This window comes from Sturnus vulgaris, chromosome 4 (genome assembly GCF_052056855.1).
Source record: "Sturnus vulgaris isolate bStuVul1 chromosome 4, bStuVul1.hap1, whole genome shotgun sequence".
Lineage (NCBI taxonomy): Eukaryota > Metazoa > Chordata > Aves > Passeriformes > Sturnidae > Sturnus > Sturnus vulgaris.
Window position 1 is genome coordinate 23,651,842 of NC_142246.1, and position 18,426 is coordinate 23,670,267.

General features: G+C 36.6%; 1 protein-coding gene across 4 annotated transcripts in view; it reads right to left on the minus strand.

The window, feature by feature from the left end:
• Positions 1–1,922: 1,922 nt before the first annotated feature.
• The window catches only part of ATP8A1 (ATPase phospholipid transporting 8A1), a 103,868-nt gene continuing 87,364 nt past the window's right edge, over positions 1,923–18,426 (minus strand). For all 4 annotated transcript variants that reach the window (XM_014871081.2, XM_088163312.1, XM_014871080.2 and 1 more), the window contains 4 exons: positions 14,956–15,044; positions 14,469–14,561; positions 6,747–6,838; positions 1,923–6,406 (listed from right to left, as the gene is read on the minus strand). In XM_014871081.2, coding sequence (XP_014726567.1) covers positions 6,309–6,406; positions 6,747–6,838; positions 14,469–14,561; positions 14,956–15,044 — 372 coding nt within the window. In that variant the 3' untranslated portion in view covers positions 1,923–6,308. The remainder of the gene's footprint in view (positions 6,407–6,746; positions 6,839–14,468; positions 14,562–14,955; positions 15,045–18,426) is intronic.

The following is an 18,426-nucleotide window of genomic DNA, read 5'->3' on the forward strand; positions in this document are numbered from 1 at the left end:
TACAGTAGCAGTGACCTATATAGCTGAAGGGAGAGGAAAGGAGGTGGCCAGAATACAACCCATGGGTAGAAATGCTTGTGCCTGTGCCAGTAGTTTCCGACCCAGATGGATTTGGTGTGCAGGCGAGAATGCTGAATTTCTTTTCTAATGGAAAGAGTCTTTTGGCACTAGATACTCTTATGATTTATGGGAACAGGAAATTTTCCTAAAACTTGCAGACAGAACAGAAATGACATTGTGATAGCACTTTAATGACTAATGAAATGGTTTGAAGGGCTGGATGTATGCTTGAAGCAATTGCTTGCTATCAGAAGTAACATTTACAGGCAGGACTTGCTTCACTGCCATGTTAACAAAGTAGATTTAACTATTTCCTTTGGAATTCTGAACTCAGTTCGTGTTCTTTCTACTAGCACTACACCAATCTAAAATAAAAATGAAAGAACATTCACACATTAAATGGATTACTGTCATTCACACACGATGCAACAAATACTTTGACTGCCATTAACTGGTAATGACTTAGATGAAACCCAAGCCTTCTGTGGATAATGAGCAATAGCAGCATGCCATTTGTTGTGTGTTTCCACAATTTGGGATTCTGAAGTGTGTATCTCCAAAATGCATCAAGACTTCCCAGTGCTAGGAAAAACATTACAAGTACTTGCAAGAATGTCTGAAGGATTCTGTTTGAAACTAGGTAAGCAGTACAGTTTGTGGCTATGTAAACTCATGGATTATTTGCAATACTAATCCCACTGGAATTAAAAAAAAGTGACAATTTAAAAAGTATTTTGCCATTACTGCTCAGTTACAGCTTGACATAAGAACATTAAGAAACATTAAGGAGATGAAGTTGTTTTTCAGTGCTGTTTTGCTGCCTACTGCAACGTGCTGTCTGGATTTGAACTCCTCTGAACAATGTGTCTGCTTTTGAGGGAGCAACTGCTCCACAATATCACATAAAGTTACAGTGACAGTGAGGCTATAATTCCATGCTATCCTGTTTTCATTAGCAAAGGCAGACAAAGAAATGCCTTTCTGTTCTTTTTATTCTTTCAATCTATGACTTGTGCAAATCCAGGGGGCTGTACTGTAAATCAGGTTAGTGAAATGATTTTAGCTTAAAAATAATGTTTGCTGTAAGGAAGAAGGGCAAGGATTTGAGAGGGAGCCTGGATCATTATAAACTGGATTATAAACTGAATAATTTCAATGGCCTCATGACTGCCAGTATAGCAGAGGTGGTAAAATACTACGAGGTGGAATATCCTTAAACCAGCTCTGTTACTACAGACTGGATTTTGTGAAACTAGCACCATCTAAGATGCATGTACTATCAAACCTGCTTGGACAGAATACAAAATTAATTAATTGTCTAGTGCATACATAAAAATCAGTCACCCATCTACTACTAAAACTCAGTTACAGTTTGGATATATTGGTATTTTTCAGTGGTGGGCTCTGTTAGAGGAAAGAGCTATTATCAAAGCCAAAGGATACAGTATTTACCACTGTTGTCTGAAAAGGGAGTTCACATTTCCTTATTCTTACTCTTATCATTCCTGTACTGTATACTTTTCTTTTAAAACAGGCTATCACCACCAGAGTATGTTAGGGCTTGGCTGCAAGTCTCTAAATTGTAGACTCATGTGCTCCTTGGTTTTTTAACTTTTCTAGACTTCACATGAGAACTGAAAAAGATATCTCAAAATAGGTGTTCAAAAAAAACAAAAACCCAACAACCTTAAATCAATTTTCTACTCTTTCAGTTTACCGTAAAAAATGCAAGAACTCTATGTTATTTGTGGAATACTATTTCTGCTATATCTCATTTTAAAGAATTAAAATCCAAGAATGATGAGGTATGTTTTCCTAGGAAAGTAATCCCTAGCATTTCCAACAAGTCAAGTCAACAAAACTTGTTAATTTAATGGCAAAGTTTATTCATTTTTTAACAATTAAAAGACAAAACATTTAAAATTTGCAGTTGAAAACATGCACATTCACCAAATGCCAAATGACATTAAACACTGCATAGAACTGAATGTGTTACTAAAAGAACTATTTAAAAAACACAGTGCATTTAACATCCAGTTAAAACTAAACCTGAGAAACTACCATAAACACCGAGTCAAAAAAATCTTCATTCATGCAGCTTCATAATTTCCACAACAGTTTCAGCAGTAATGGCTTAGTGGAGCTGTAAAACCTCACCTTATCTTGAATGCAAGTTTTGCTTTTTCAGACTGACCGCTTTCTGCAGCGGTTCATACATATCAAACACTGAAAATCGTAATGAAAAATTATGTTGAAGTAGAAAAACATTATGAACATATTTATGGCTTCTATGCTACATTAAAGAAACACTGCAAAATATGACTTAAAAAACTCCAACTTGTTCTGGTCACAGCTTTGCAATTACAAATCACACTCTACATGGCAATACTTTTATTTCAGTATCAACCCTAAAAAAAGTGCTCAACTTTGCACATCATTGCTCAGATGAGTACTCTTTATACTCAAAAGCAGTCCATTTGAACCCTATATGAGTAGTGGTTTGCATAAGCAGGAACCAGGTTTGGAATGCTAAAATATTCCTTTGTTTAATAAAGATCTATTGGTTAACAGCGAGGAAACTGGGTGAGCGAGGGCAGAGATGGAGCAGGAGAAACTCATTTGTTGAGTTTTGTAACCAGTGAAAACATCCAGTACCAAGGAAGCTGAACTGACAAACTCATTTGCTTACACAGCACTAGCTTCTCAATATATTATGAGCAGACTTTTAACGAAGGCATTAAAAAACAGGGATCAACAAACCACCATGCATTGCCTCAGAACACTTAGAAATAGTGCTTCATGCAGACAGAATGATAAATTCATCAGAACTACAACTGCTTTTACACAATACACAAGAAAAAAAGGGAAAACACTTTCCTTCTTAAATTTAACACATATTCCAAATTACTCATTCAAGATGGGTTCAAATGTCATGATATACATCTTAAGACACTTAATGCTCATCTTTGTAACAAGGTGAATTTTATGGATGCATGTGGACATATAGGAATCTTCAGCTATCTCTTAGTGTTTCAAAATATTTTATTTATCATTTTATACAAATAGAATGATGACTAAGTATAAATCTGTTGAAACTGCTTTGCAAAAATATGTGTAAAATTAGGAAATGGCAAGAAAAAATTCCAGATACAAACTGTCAATAGGTTTTTTAAAATTTGTTTCCAGTTAGTCTTTTGAATAATTTTTATATATATATATGTATGTATATATTTAAAAATAATTAAGCAAAAGTATTTATATAAGATACCCGATTATCTAGTGGCACAGATTCATCTTTTAGATGGAAATTTTTAATAATAACTTGCAGTACACATGAAACGGATGGAAAAATCCATGTGAACTCTCTATTTGATACACTTTTGAATTTTCGAACAGTAAGAACAGAGGCATTGTTATGAGCATTTGACCATTTCCGTCTCAACTGTTTTTTTTTCTTTTAAGCAAACATCAGCAGAATCCCCTTATTTTAACAAAGATATGACATACTAACAGGATGGAAATAGATTATATTACTGTGTACTTAACATGAAAATAAAGTGCATATTGTATACTTGGCCTGATTTAAAACGGGCACACATGGCTAAGATAAACTTGTATTTTAAAATGGAATTGTATGAGCAATCAAAACCCACCATTTTTTGCCACATTTGTCTGTTTTGCTATTTTTGAGAAGAGGTATCTTTCAACCACTAATTATCAGAAAAAGTACAGAGACAGGAAAAAAATTCATCAGAAGTAGTAAAAAATGCACTTTGTGAAATACTACTTGAAATTCTGAAAGGAGGTAAGCATGAAATGCTGTGGTAAGATTATCTTACAAACCTTTAAATTAGTCTAAATTTAGGATCTTGGAGCTGTTTCAGTCACTTTCTTCCTTTTTAAGGTAGTTAATTCGGGATGCACTCTGTGTTTTCTTCAAAATGTATTACAACGGTAAGACAGAATTTTATTTCATGGGAAGAAAAAGAGATAATGTAAATATCTCACTGTATATATTTCACAATGTATTCTAATCCATATCTGCATAATTAGTAATTCAACCAATTAGAAGAGAAAAAAACCTGCCCATGAAGAGAGCATGTATAAATTAATTTTATATTAGTTAAGTACACTGAAAGATTATAAAGAAGCAACAATGGCATGGTTAATCTCAGAAATTGAATTTTTGAAATTGGTCATTGTCCCTTGGATGACAGAAAATAGAGACCCCCATTTTAGGAGAGGGGCATGCCCCCAAATTTTTTCTTGCCTTAGGTCAAGTGATTTGGCCCTCCCATATTGATCCATCTATTTATCTATGCCTGCAATGGCTTTTCTGAAGGCAGTTCTTGTCTGCATGACTGACTGGCAGTAGTGTTTCTAGTGGGATACGTTCCCTTTGTCCTTGTGCCTTCTGTTAAAAGATCACTCCGGGCAAGCGAGAGGAAGACACTGAGTAACACGTGTATGAAATGCAGACTGCCTTCCCACTGGTACACCTTCCTAAATATGTACTTTCATATAGTGTCTTCTGTTGGGCTTTCTCTGTGTATTTTTAAGTTTCTCTTAGAATGGAGAATAAGAAATTTGGATAGTGAGATTAATTACATGTTAAGCATTTAGCTAGATGAAAGGCAAGGAGGCAAAGTCACCTTTAGTAAGTATATGACAAATGAAGGAGGGCAGAGAAAAGATGGGACTGGATGACTTGTTATGATTTGAAGAGCAAAGAGGAAATACTTAATTTAACAGATCACTGGGGATATAGCTGTACTGCTTTTCCATCCGGTTGATCTCCATTGAAAGAAAAAAAGAGATCATTCCTATGTAATGCACAAAAATTTACTTAACAATAAAACCAACTGCTACTATAGAAAACCGTATTTTTAATGTAATTATGGTGGCTTTTAAACTCAGAATTAAACATGGACTAAAGAGTTGCAAGGATTAACTAAATTTTAAAGTTCAAGTAGCTTTCTTAGTTTGAAACCCGATGGCTGTTGGATGGTTGAGAAATGCCAAGTATAACTACTTAAAGAACGTATCACAATGTTCTCATTTAATACCTCTCTCTTTTTCCCTCATACCAGGTGTGTATCTTTTTATGCAGCCACTTCCTCTCTATTTTGATTAAAGGTGAAAGTATATAAGTATTCTGCATGACCAATAAGTTGTTAAGAGGCTGCCATGTATTTCAGACCTTTCTAGGAAGTGACTTTAGTGCAAATAAACCAGTACATACCACAGACTAGTGAAGGGCATGCTTTGCTCTGTATTTCAGTGTATGCATTTCAAATAATCTTAGTATAAAAATGTTGAAAACTTGATTAATTTTAAAAAATAAGTTTAAACAAACTTTCTTTTGAACCTACAGTATAAGCAGATACAACTACGCATCACAAAAATAATTAAGTTTGCTAAAGGGAAGTAAGGCAGAGAAATTCTTAAAAATTGAATATGTGTACTCCATTATACAAGTTGGCAGCCATATTCAACATATGCAATACTAAATGAAAATAAGGGGAAAGCTTGTATAAGGCCAAAGGTGCAAAGACTTGCAGTTTTGAAAGCAAATGCCAAAAAGGCCACTCAAATTAGACTCACTGTACTTTCCCCTCAAGTGTGGAGACTCAAGCATGCAGTTCTGAGATCAGGACCGAAGATAGTTTCCTTTCAAATTGTTTCTAACAGAAAACATTTATGGAACTTCTTTGGCAAATGTTTTTAGGTTAGCTTGACACAAACATCTATAAGCATCTTGACTCAATATCTTTCTTAAAGAAGGTGAATTAACACCATTAAGATGCTGTGTTTTTTTCAGCACTTGTTGAAATCAAAGGCTTGTTATCAACTGTATTTAAATATATTAACACTTAAAAACCTTCACAGATGCTAGTTGATCTGTCAATGTAAAGTATGTTTAGCAATCTGACTACTGCCCTCCTAGTATATGACCAGTATTGGTTCAATTTCATTGTAAAATAAGCAAGCTGGCAAGATACAAGGTAAATTCCAATCTGTTTACAAAGGCTAAGCAAATACTTGTTAAAAATTTAGAGATGGTGTGTTACAGTATAGTTGCACAGTGCTTATGTCTACTGAATACACAAATCCGAACTTTATGGAACAACACCATCATAGATCTTTCAATGTCTGATAACTGGACCATGGTCGCAGCTCACAGCAAAGATCTAGTAGCCTGTCTCACAAAAGTAACAACTAAGGCCTAAATCTCTAGCCATGCTCCTTCACCATTCCTCAGGCCTTTGCTTTGTGGTATCGTAAGCTCTTATTACTTCAGACTGGGAAACAATTCCATTTTCATCTTGAGAGAAGGCGTAGCCATCTGCAGATATAAAACAAAATAGAAACAAATTAAGTTTTGATCAGTTTTATTCTTTTAGAGCTTTAATAAAAGCAACTTAATAAAGGTGAATAGAGGGGAATAAACCTCTTTTTAACAGTTAATAAAAACCTGTGCCATTTCTTACAGAATTTTGCAGAAATAAAATAGCAGAAAGAACTCTGCACAGTATCTTAGGTATGAAGGGAAACTTAACCACAGGCAAAGAACATGGTCTAATGAATTTAGGATACTGCACTTTTAGTATAAATAAATGCAGTGAAAAGCAGAATTTTACTGTTAAGTTATTAATGGGCATTAATTTTTGTCAGTGAACACTTACGAAGCAAGTTTTGTTGCAAAGAGTCAGAGCGATACAAGTTCACATGATTCTTCTTAAAAACATTCTTCAGTAGTTGGGCTCTTTCAGTTAAGCTAGAGAGAAAGTAGACACGTGAAAAATATTTATTTACTAATTACCCTATCCCTTTATGTTTGAGTCCGCTCAACGGGAATTAATTTAAATGAGATGTGTCCACCCTCCTTTTTCTTTTTAAATTGCACCTGAAGAATTATTAAGATGATGATTAAAAGCTTGTGTGAGGACAGATTATTAAGTTCTGACCCCTGGTAATTTTTTTGCTTGCCACAGTACAGGCAAAATATCTGTTTGAAACATTGCTGTGTGCTGACAACACAACTAAATGAGTAACATTGTGAATCTTTGAGTGTGATGCCTTTAGAAACACACAATGTAAAGGTAAAGGTACTGTCTCTCTTGATGTAGCACAGCTTGAATAATGCCAGGTTGAATTAGTCGTTTTTATCCTACACAGAAAGTGTTCTAAGCCTCTACTGAAACAGTACCTCAAAGGGATGGGAAATGAGTGGAGGGAAAGCCATGTTCATGGTCATCAGCTGTGCATACAGAAATATAATTTCCCTAAAAACGTGCTCTAGAAAGGAGCACTCCCCAGGAAACTCTAGAAGGTGATTTTCTGGAGATCATACCCGAATAACAGCTACTATTGCTGCTAAGGTTGGCCACTTCAGCCCATCTTTTTCCTTCCCAGTACTACTGAGTTTGTTGTGGTGTACGCTTATTGTGCTTCAGTGTGAACCAAGGTACTCCGCATTTCAGCCCAAGTGGAAAACAGGAGCATTAAACATTTTTAAAATTGAGACTCAAGCATCAGGCAAATGCTGCAAGCTGCAGTGAAAGTAGTAGTAATTGTATTGGGTTTCCTTTCTGTCTTTCTTACACTGAAGTTCTCTCTAATAGGAACATACATTACTAAATAAATACCAGGCAGATGAGCCATAGCCGAAAAAAAATGCAAAACCTGACAGTTTTAGTAACATGCTAAATATGCACAACGGACTACATTACAAAAGCCCAAACAAACTCTTCAGTGTCCTCTTGATTTGATATTCACTATGAATTACAGCCTGTGTTTCAAGAAATACTAATCTATCACTTAAACATTTCAAATGCTGAAAAATCCAGCCCCCCTCTCAATGTAAACTGGTCTAAAAATTAGTTCAATTAAAAAAGAGACATATGTTTAATCTGAGTATACACTGATTTGATATTGCTACAGTTTTGCTAGATTAGCAAAGTTGTCTCTTGTGAAATGATGTAGTAAGAAAAACAGATTTCACATGTCTTATGTTACCAAGTTTTGTTTACTCAAATTACTTTTTAATATTATTGTCAATTAGCTCAAGACTTACCTTCCCAGACTTACCTTCCCAGTCACCAGACTAAGTAGTGCAAGGAAGGGAACTCGGCTGCCTTCCTTACTAGATTACCACTCAAGCCATTAAATTAGAGATGTTCACTCTTTCTTAAATGACTATATACTTATATATGAAGCTGAACCACTGTTTAAGCTGGCCAGACTAATGGTTTATCTCATCTTTCTGTTCCCCTCTAGTCTGGTGGTTAAAGCATATGGTGAAAGCTTAGCTTTTCTAAGTTGGAAAAAGAAAAAGAACCTACTATTTCCACACCCACAGAGGAATGCTAACTGGAAAATCTACAGAGTAAGGTGATAGGCAGGGGAAACTGCTTCTGTGGCCACATTTAGAATGAAAAGATGGAATGAAACTTCCTTGAAAGAAAAAAAATTAGGTACTAATTCCAAGAAGGTAGTTGACATCTGCTCACTGAATCAAGAATGGAGAGGCTGAAGTACTGGGACACATCTTGCTCTCAGTGCTTTCCTAAGCTAACTCATCCTGCTTGCTAACCTCTACTCTGTGTAGGAGCCTTATTTTTTAGTTCAGAGCTGTAAACTGTTTAAGTGACAACATTAATAAAAAATTAGGGACTGAAATCGAAACCATAAGAATATAGAGAATGAATAAATAAACCAGTATCTTAATGTAAAATTGGAGACCAAGGAGGTGGAAAAAAGATCATGAGTACACATAGATACAGTTATCAGCTGTATGTCCTTTGCAATACATCTGTGAAATCCTTATTAATGTGAATTGAAATCAGCAAATTTCTATGAAAGTTTGACATGTGCTATTTTCTAATAAAATCATTTTATTTAAAACATTAGCATGCATATTATAGCATTCTTGGTACCACCACTCCTTGCTTGTGCTCCCAAAGGGAATGTTCAGATTGAATCACAGAATCACTAGGCTGGAAGAGACCTTCAAGATCATCGAGTCTACCCCATGCCCTGACACCTCAACTAAACCATGGCACTGAGTGCCACACCCAGTCTTTTATAAACACATCCAGGGATGGTGACTCCATCATCTCCCCAGGCAGACAATTCCAGTACCTTATCACTCTTTCCTTAAAAAAACTTTTTCCTGATATCCAGCCTGGATTTCCCTTGGGACAGCTTAAGTCTGTGTCCTCTGCTTCTGTCAGCTGCTGCCTGGTGAAAGAGACCAACCCCCACCTGACTACAGTCACCTTTCAGGGAGCTGTAGAGAGTGATAAGGTCACCCCTGAGTCTCCTTTTCTCCAGGCTGAACAACCCCAGCTCCCTCAGTTGTTCCTCACAGGGTTTGTGTTCCAAGTCCCTCACCAGCCCTGCTGCCTCCTCTGGACACACTCAAATGTCTCAATGTCCTTCCTAAACTGAGGGGCCCAGAACTGGACACAGCACTCAAGGTGCAGCCTCACTAGTGCTGAGTAGAAGGGAAGAATGACCCTCCTGCTGGCCACGCTATTCCTGATCCAGGCCAGGATGCCACTGGCCTTGGCCACCAGGGCACACTGCTGGCTCATGTTCAGTCAGCTGTCAACCAGTACCCCCAGGTCCCTTTCTGCCTGGGCACTGTCCAGCCACTCTGTTCCCAGCCTATAGCACTGCAGGGGGTTATTGTGGCCAAAATGTAGGACTCAGCACCTGGATTTATTAAACTTCATCTTATTGGACTCTGCCCATCCATCCAACCATTTCAAGTCTCTCTGCAGAGCCATCCTACCTTCCAACAGATACACACGCACTCCCAGCTTAGTGTCATCTGCAAATGTACTAATGAAAGACTCAATACCCTCATCCATGTCATCAATAAGAATATTGCACAGGACTGGCCCCATCACAAACCCCTGGAGGACACCACTGGTGACTGGCCTCCAGCTCCAGGATGCAGCACCATCCACCACCACTCTCTGGGCCCAGTCATCCAGCCAGTTCTTAATCCAGCACAGAGTGCTCCTGTCCAAGCCATGGGCTGCCAGCTTTTACAGGAGAGTGCTGTGGGAGACAGTGTCAAAGGCCTTGCTGAAGTCCAAAAACACAACATCCACAGCCTTTCCCTCATCCACCAGGCGGGTCACTTGGTCATAAAAGGAGACCAGGTTGGTCAAACACAACCTACCCCTCCTAAACTCTTTCTGGCTGGGTGTGATCCCCTGGCCATCCTGTATACATACAGAGTGTGTGTTGACACTCAGTATAAACCGTTCCATTTCCTTACTGAGGTCAGGCTAACTGGTCTGTAATTACCAGGATCCTCCTTCCTTCCCTTTTAGTGAATGGGAATCACATTGGCCAGCTTCCAGACATCTGGAACCTCCCTAGTGAGCCAGAACTGTTGGTAAATGATGGAGAGTGGCTTCACAAGCTCACCTGCCAGCTCCCTCATCACCCTGGGATGGATCCCATCTGGTCCCATAGATTTATGAATATCCAAGCAGCTCAGCAGTTCTCTGACTGCCTCCTCCTGGATAACAGGGGGACCATTCTGCTCCCTGACACCATCTACCAACCCAGGAGGAAAGCTGTCCTGAGGACAAGCAGTCTTCCTACTAAAGTCTGAGGCAAAGAAGGTGTTAAACACTTCCACCTTCACCTCATCTGCAGTTACTAAGTTTCCTCCCGTATCCAGTAGAGAACAAAGGTTGGTCTTACCCTTCCTTTTGCCACTAATATATTCATAAAAACATTTTTATTATCCTTTCCAAAAATTGCCAAATTAAGTTCAAACTGAGCTTTGGCCTCTCTAATTTTTTTCCTACATGCCCTAGCAACCCCCTTGAATACTTCCTGAGATTTCCCTTAAATACCTCCTGAGAGACCTGACCGTCCTTCCAAAGATGATACATCCTCTTTTTACTCCTAAGTTCCTTCAAAACCTTGTTGCCCATCCAGTCTGGACATTTGCCTCGTCGACGCATCTTTGGCACACAGGAACAGTCTGTTCCTGTGCCCTCAAGATCTCTGTTTTGAAGCAGGCTCACCTTTCCTAAACTCCTTTGTTTTTAAGGACTGATTCCCAAGGAACTCTCTGAGTAAGTCTCCTAAATAGGCCAAAGTCTGCCCTCCAGAAGTCCAGTGTAAAAGTCTAATTGACGTTCCTCCTCATTTCACCACATTTCATTGCTTAAATGCTAAGTAGTGAAAATACGACCTTAAACTTTTACAAGAATATGAAGTATGCACATATCTTAGTTTATGTATAAGTTTCCACTACACAGATCTGGGTGTTGGTAAAGAAAATACAAAATACATACGAAATACATTTGAGAAAAAGTGCTTTCAGCTATTCAAGTATTAAATTCTTCTCTATACTTGATATACTATGGCCTCTCTATTATAAATCACCCTGTTGCCATTCAAAAGCATATTTAAATATCTACACCTGAAGCCAAGAAAACATTATTTCATAATTAACCAATGTTAGATCACAGTAACTGAATGCCTGTGCTCATTATGTGTACCTATATAGACAAACAGAATATTAACTACTTTTGAACATGGAATATATGCCTTTACAGGCAATTAAACATAGTTCTAGAAAAAAATTACTACTTTATGTATTCCTGTAACCTTCATAGTCAAGAATTACTTTCTAATATCTAAACTAAACCTATCCTCTTTCAGTCCTATCACTACATGCCCTTATAAAATCTCCTGGATTTCCTGTAGCCCCCCTTCTCAGTAAAGATTCAGATACACACTGATCACAACAGCTATCCAATGCAAGAATCCCGACCTGCCATCTGTGGGAGCTGAGACTTCTATTTTGTGTTGTAGTATTTCTAAAATGGGAGTGGACAGAGTGGAAAAGTTTCTGCGTTATCTTTCTCACTATTTCCCAGTTATATTTTAATGCAGTGATTTATATATTCTTAGGTTATTTTGGCAGTTAATGAGAACAAATCCCTTCTTCTGCTACAACAGACCAAGGCACTCCCAGAGGTATACACCCTAGATAAAGAAAGTCACCTGTAGTTATCTTAAACAGATGTAGAGGACATTCCTCACCCATTCAGCCACTTACTCTACACTGGCAACTAATCAATCCAGGATTCTGCAATTTAGGAGACTCAAAAATATTTACAAAAGTTGAATCAAATTTTAGTAGATGCAAGTAAGTCAGTTCATCAGACCATTTCTTTAACAATGAATACTTTCTCCGTTTTGGCTCTATCACCTGAATTTAAATTCATTAAAAATAATGGAGGGAATCTTAAGAGCTATTTTGTAACAACCAGTGATTTGCATATAACGTGGATGCTTGTATCCTTCAGAAATACTGGTCTAAAAGTAACTTTGTGGAGAAGAGTTAGATCTAACAAAGATATTCTGTCAGGTAACTAAACAGCTGTCATGGAGCCCTTGTAATTATTTAACTACAGGATAAAGAGAGAATTACAAAACCTGTGCAGAAAACACCAAGTTTATTTTACCTATAAAATAAGGCATTTGGAAGACATGTTATGCATAGAATGAGGGAAAAGCATCCTGCCTAGACAACTGAAGTTAAAGTGTCTGAATTGGGAATACAAGAGAAGTCTTGGGAATGTAAGTACGAAATACTAAAAAGGTAGTCTACCTTACTTTTTTCTATACCCACAAGATGTTCCCCTTTTAGCACCATCCAGTACTAATGTCTGCTTTATTTTTTGCAACTCATTCTTCTACAGCTTTTGCCCTTTACAAAAGAGCACAGAACACACATTGCTTCAAAGCTCAGCACACACTGATAGATGGGTTGGTTAATCTGGAGGAAGATACTGCCTTCAATCTGCTTGAACGACCACTGCCACTGGAGAAAAACATCTATAACAATCAATTTACATCAGCTTAAAAAGCAAGAGAACTTACTCTTGCAAGCACTGGTTGGGTCTTGCAGTGATGAAGGAAAAGCAAACTTGAAGTAGGAATTGCCACCAACTAGGGGATTCTGCAGTACTTCCAGTGTGAAGCTGCTGCTACAGAGACAGCATACAGAGCCTGAGAGGAGACTGCATGCAGGTATGTCCTGTTCTATAGCCCACCACACCAGACTAGGTGTTCCATGGGTGGAGAGATAAGCTTGCAGGCACCTCCCCTGTTCCTTGGCACCAGGAAAGATGAACCCAACTAGAGACAAAACATTATTGTGAAAGCTCTCACACAAGCTGCATACTCCTCCATTAGAAATGGTGGTTATCACCTTGGTATCTGATGTAATTTGATCTCAATCTGGTAAATCCTAGTAAACTGATTCCCATTGAACTGGAGGAGGGATACAATAAGATTGCTAAAGTATCTTTATGAACGAAAGGTACTTTCTGAAAATGGAACCTATTGTAAAAGCAGTTATGGTGTTTCTTCTGGTCTCTTTCAGTGCATAGCTTGGTAAGAAAAAAGCCTTCTTGGCCACGCTTTTTGCCATGAAGATACTAAAAGAACAGCAGCCCAAAGAAAAGAAAGAACAGGAAAATCAAGTATCAGCAGTTTTGGCTTTTTTTTAGACTTCACAAAACTCATGAAAATGAAGACAAGAAAAGAAAGCTCTAGTTCAGCCAAATGGCACTAATGAATTGGAAGCGGGGGAGAGGGGGATTTTGTCATCTCATACATTCAGCGAGTGCTTGTTGTAAGTTCAGCTTAAGGTTAAAAAGTCTGAAATATTTTAGTAAGTGCACACCTTTATGCTGAGTTTACATGTAGAAAATGTCTCATTGTTCAGTTTTACCTTCTCCCTTTTCAAATTATCTGCCTGGTCCACAAAGGAGGATGTAACAAGGGAATTCTTGTGAAGTCTTAAGTTAAAATTCTTACTTACCTCATATAAGTTAATCAAATTAGTTTGCTCTGGACTAGAATTAAATATAAAGCCAGCTTATTATATTCAATTTCAGAAAATCCTAGACACATTTTTTTTTTGTCCCTACGCTACTCAGCAGCTTTTAAAAAATTTAATTTTTGTTTTTTGCGCTTGGGCCCTGTTTACGGCTATACCAGAAAATTGTGTAGGTTTAAACTCATTTTCTTTTAACCCATTTTCTTCTTAATTTGTTTGTTAATTAATTGTTAACACAGGCAAAAGTAACAGAATTAAAACTGTTCCTCAAGCTTGTTCTATGCATAAGAATCAGAAACCAGTCAGCTACAAAGAAACACATCAGTTAAAGCTTTTAGTAAAAACCTCAGTGTAAGCCTATGAAAAAACACATTGGCTCAGTAGACCTGAAGTCCTTCACAGATGCCTTTCATTTGTATGGCTTTTGAAAAATAACCTTTAGTCTTTGATACATGGATAAAGCTAAAAATATTTAGCTTTTATTTTTAAGACAACATTCTACAGATTTTTACCGTACCTCTTGCCATGCACAACTGCCCCAGGATCCTCAGACTTTGCTTCCAACTCCTGAACTTCATCTACCAGTGTCTTGTAAGTAGCTCTCTTTACTCTGTAATGACATAAAAAATACTGCCAGACTTACTCTTCTTGAAAATAGAACAACAGATATGCTTATATAAATATTCAATTTATAAATGAATTTCCTCAGACTTAAAACTAAGCTTTACAAGTAGAAATATCAAAAAACAAATCTAAAGAACGTATTTTATCATCTGTTCTTGAAAATTAGAAACAAAAAATATTTATTAACAAAACACCACAATTATTGAAACATTTAAAATAGTAATAACTCTTGTAATAAAGATTTTTTAAAAAGACAATATAAGAGAATTTTATATAATCACCAGAATTGATCTTAGTTTGTTTTTTATTATGTTAGTAACTAGAGCACACATTTAGAAGTCAGTACTTTCTTCTGTAAACCCAGGCATTTCCGTACTCACACTTTGTATACTATATCAAGAAGTAAAGCTGTCATAGGAATACACAGAAGTCCCATCCAAAATACTCCAGAGCTGAACATCATAGCTGCCTGAAGAGAAAATGCACAAAATGCGATGTCATGACAAGAACTAGCAAAAAAATCTTAGAAATATGAAGCAGTTTGTTGAGGCTTTCAAAAGCAAATTTAAATGAATCATTCTCGTCTGACTAATGTGAAATAAAACTTGAACTGCTTTCTAAAATCCCCTGAGTTGCAACATAAATCCAGCAAATAGTAAGCACTATTTCATGTCGAGAAGCTGGTAGAAACATACACTGCTTAGCTCTTTGCATAGGGGAATCACTCCTCCACAATGCTGCTCTACACCACTGTGTTGATTACATGCATTTCCATTAAAATCAGATTTATTAAAAATCCACCCTTTTCCAACTTTCTCAACACATTATGAGCACAGTTTTCCAATTTGCACTCTAACATCATGTAACAGTTTCTGACCCTCCATATGGATACTGGACACTGTTACAATTATCCTGCAATATAATTATCAAAGTTATCTCCTGCAGAACTCGCTGTACCGCAGTTCCCACACTGTCACAGACTCCTGTTAAATAGATTGCTTAAAAATGAGATATAAGGAAACAACTATTTATGTGATTATGAAGGTATGCAACATATTGTTAAATCACGATCTAACAAATTAATACATGGTGAAATATTTGAAAAACATGTAATTGTTTTTTATCCGTATATTTGTTTTTTCTATACACCACTATTTAAAACTTGATCTGTAGAAATACTAAGAAACTAAAACATACTGAATGGCCAAAACAAACATCACAATATGTGGACATCAAAAGAAAAAACTCTTCACCCTTGTAATTCATGCTCAAATGTCTACCTCAATAATATTATGGATGCAAAGAGTATGCTTACTTAGGCACGTTACTAGAGGTTTGATTTACGATCAATATTAGAAATACTTTTATAATGTAATTAGACTGTAGAGAGGTTGAAAGCAACATTACTGCACAACAATAGCCTTTCAAATCCTTTATTTCATTACTTGGAGACTAATTTCTTTCACAGATTAAGCCTCAGTATATAAAATACACTGAAATTTTACTAGTTTTAATTAGCAGACAAACAGTAGGTAGCCTGCAGTAGCTGAAGTCTAATTTCTCAACATGCATCCATGAACATTTTAGAATTATACTCAGTATGTTGATATATGAAAATAGAAGTTAATTATTTTCAGAAAAAACCTCCAATTCTCATATAAGCAAAATGTTCAATTTACCCTGTTTTTGTATCCAAATTCTTGAAGACATTGATTCTTTGGAAAGCATTAAAATGTACTTCAAAAATGTGGTGACTTTACCATGGCTATGTTAAAAGGACATAGATATTGCCCTGAGATTCTACTAACTACTTCTGTCAACAGCTGTCAGCAAAGGTGTAAACACTGAGCAGTGGCAGGCTCAAAATAAAACAATTAGTATTTTCAAAGGAGAAAAGAAAAAAGAGAAAATTTTGTATCAGGAAGTAGAGGAAATGGGTAAGTGAAGAAAATGTATTAGCAGTCACTTTATAAGCTAAATCTGACTTTTGAAATATTTGATTAAATACTCATTTTCTAGAACAGCAGCTAATAGGAAACGTCTATCACAAATGCATTTGGCAAGACATTTTATAATTAAGTAGCAATTACGTAGACAGTTCCCTTAAAAACAAGAAAAATGCATAAAAATACAACTTGAACTAATTATGATTATTACTTCCTACTATTAACAACATTTTTTAATTTATAAGAATATAGCAAAGAGCTGTCCTTGTGTTAGCCACCCGGTATTAAATGTTTGCTGGTGAAACAGCAAAAGTGATAATGTAGGTCTTAGGATGTTAATTCTGACCATTGTAATGCTAACTATGAATGAAGGAACAACTGGCGCCTACTATTCACTCCATCCAGCCTTTGGCTTTACAAATGAACAACATGAATTGAGGTAAAAAAAAAGTTTTTCTGCGTCATATTTGAAAGCCTGTCAGATTTTTTTTCTTTTACAGAGTTAATCCAAACCTAAAAGATTTAAAGCCGACATTCGCATTAAAGACAGAGGCCCTCTTTGTATTTTTTGGATGAAGAGGGGAAAAAAATAAAATCCCACAGAGGTATTTCCTTCCTTTCTGTACAAGAAAGCTCCCCCCTCACTCTGTAGAAAACATTTTTGTCTCTAACTTTTCACATCTCTCTACACATAGGCAGGTCATCTGGGAAATGGCAAAGCAATCCTTTTCAGACAATGGCACTAACAGGAGCAGCCTGTTCTGGGGACGGACTCTGGCTGCCTCTGTTTGTGGTTTACAAATTGTTCCTAATGTGAGAGATTTGTGGTCTATGCCAAGTCTTCCCCCTTTAGGCCTTGTGAAACCAAATGGAATCTGCCACAAAAGTGGCTCCCAGGGGAATTCAGAAGTAATCCAAAATGAGAGCTGGGAAGCCCAGTTTATTGTAGGACTTACAAATCCTGCAGGGGAGATAAATAATTTGTTCTATGTATAGCTCATGCTCAATATTAAGACTTTCTAAAATAAATGAATCTTTTTTTAAGTTTATAGATTTTTATATAGAGCCTCATTTTTCAAAATAGAAAAAAAATGCAGAGAAATACTCCTTTTCATGACTTAGTGGCAGATGAGAAATCCTGGCTGCAAAACATTTTTAATGTGCTGCTGAAGATGCAGTGTTAGGAAATTACATGTCAGAATGAACAGAGAATATTCGCTTTTTCCTCATTATGAGATAATCTGCCAAAACAGCTAGCTCAGATTTTAAAAAGCCTTTAAAAAATAAGAAGAGAAATATGAAAACAGTGGTAGAATTCTTGCCGCAGAAAAGCTTACCCTTTTCAGTTTATCTGTTTCAAGTATCATCTAGGTACACATCTCCTTATAAACTACAAAGCTATAAAATACCTCAACAGCATCAAACCAGCAAAACTTTCTCTTCCCAACCTACAAAAAACTACATTAGTAGTGGTTATGTGCATGTGTTTGCCTTCATATATGCCCAAGTACTTACTGTTATAGTACTAAAACAGATCTGCATTCACTTCCAGTGCAATGATGTTCCTACAAGTAAGTTCTTGTCTTGCCTCTAGTCTTTCTTTGCTATGTAGAGTTTAAAAAACATCTTTTAGCTTTTTTAGTTTAGAACTGTGCTCCTCAGAATTGCAAAGAATTAAGTCCCTCTCTATTAGGATCTCTGGTTATTAGGTATATGAACCAAGACACACCACTGGAAGCAGAAAAGATAAATTGGCCAGTTCAAAGATCAGCTGTGCTGTTCCTGTATGAGAGAATGAGAATGTAACTGCTGAATAAGAAGAAGGATCTTTGAAGTATATGTGGGAATAGCAGATTCTGGCTCACAAATAAATTTCTGCTACTAGTACAATTAAACCATGAAGGT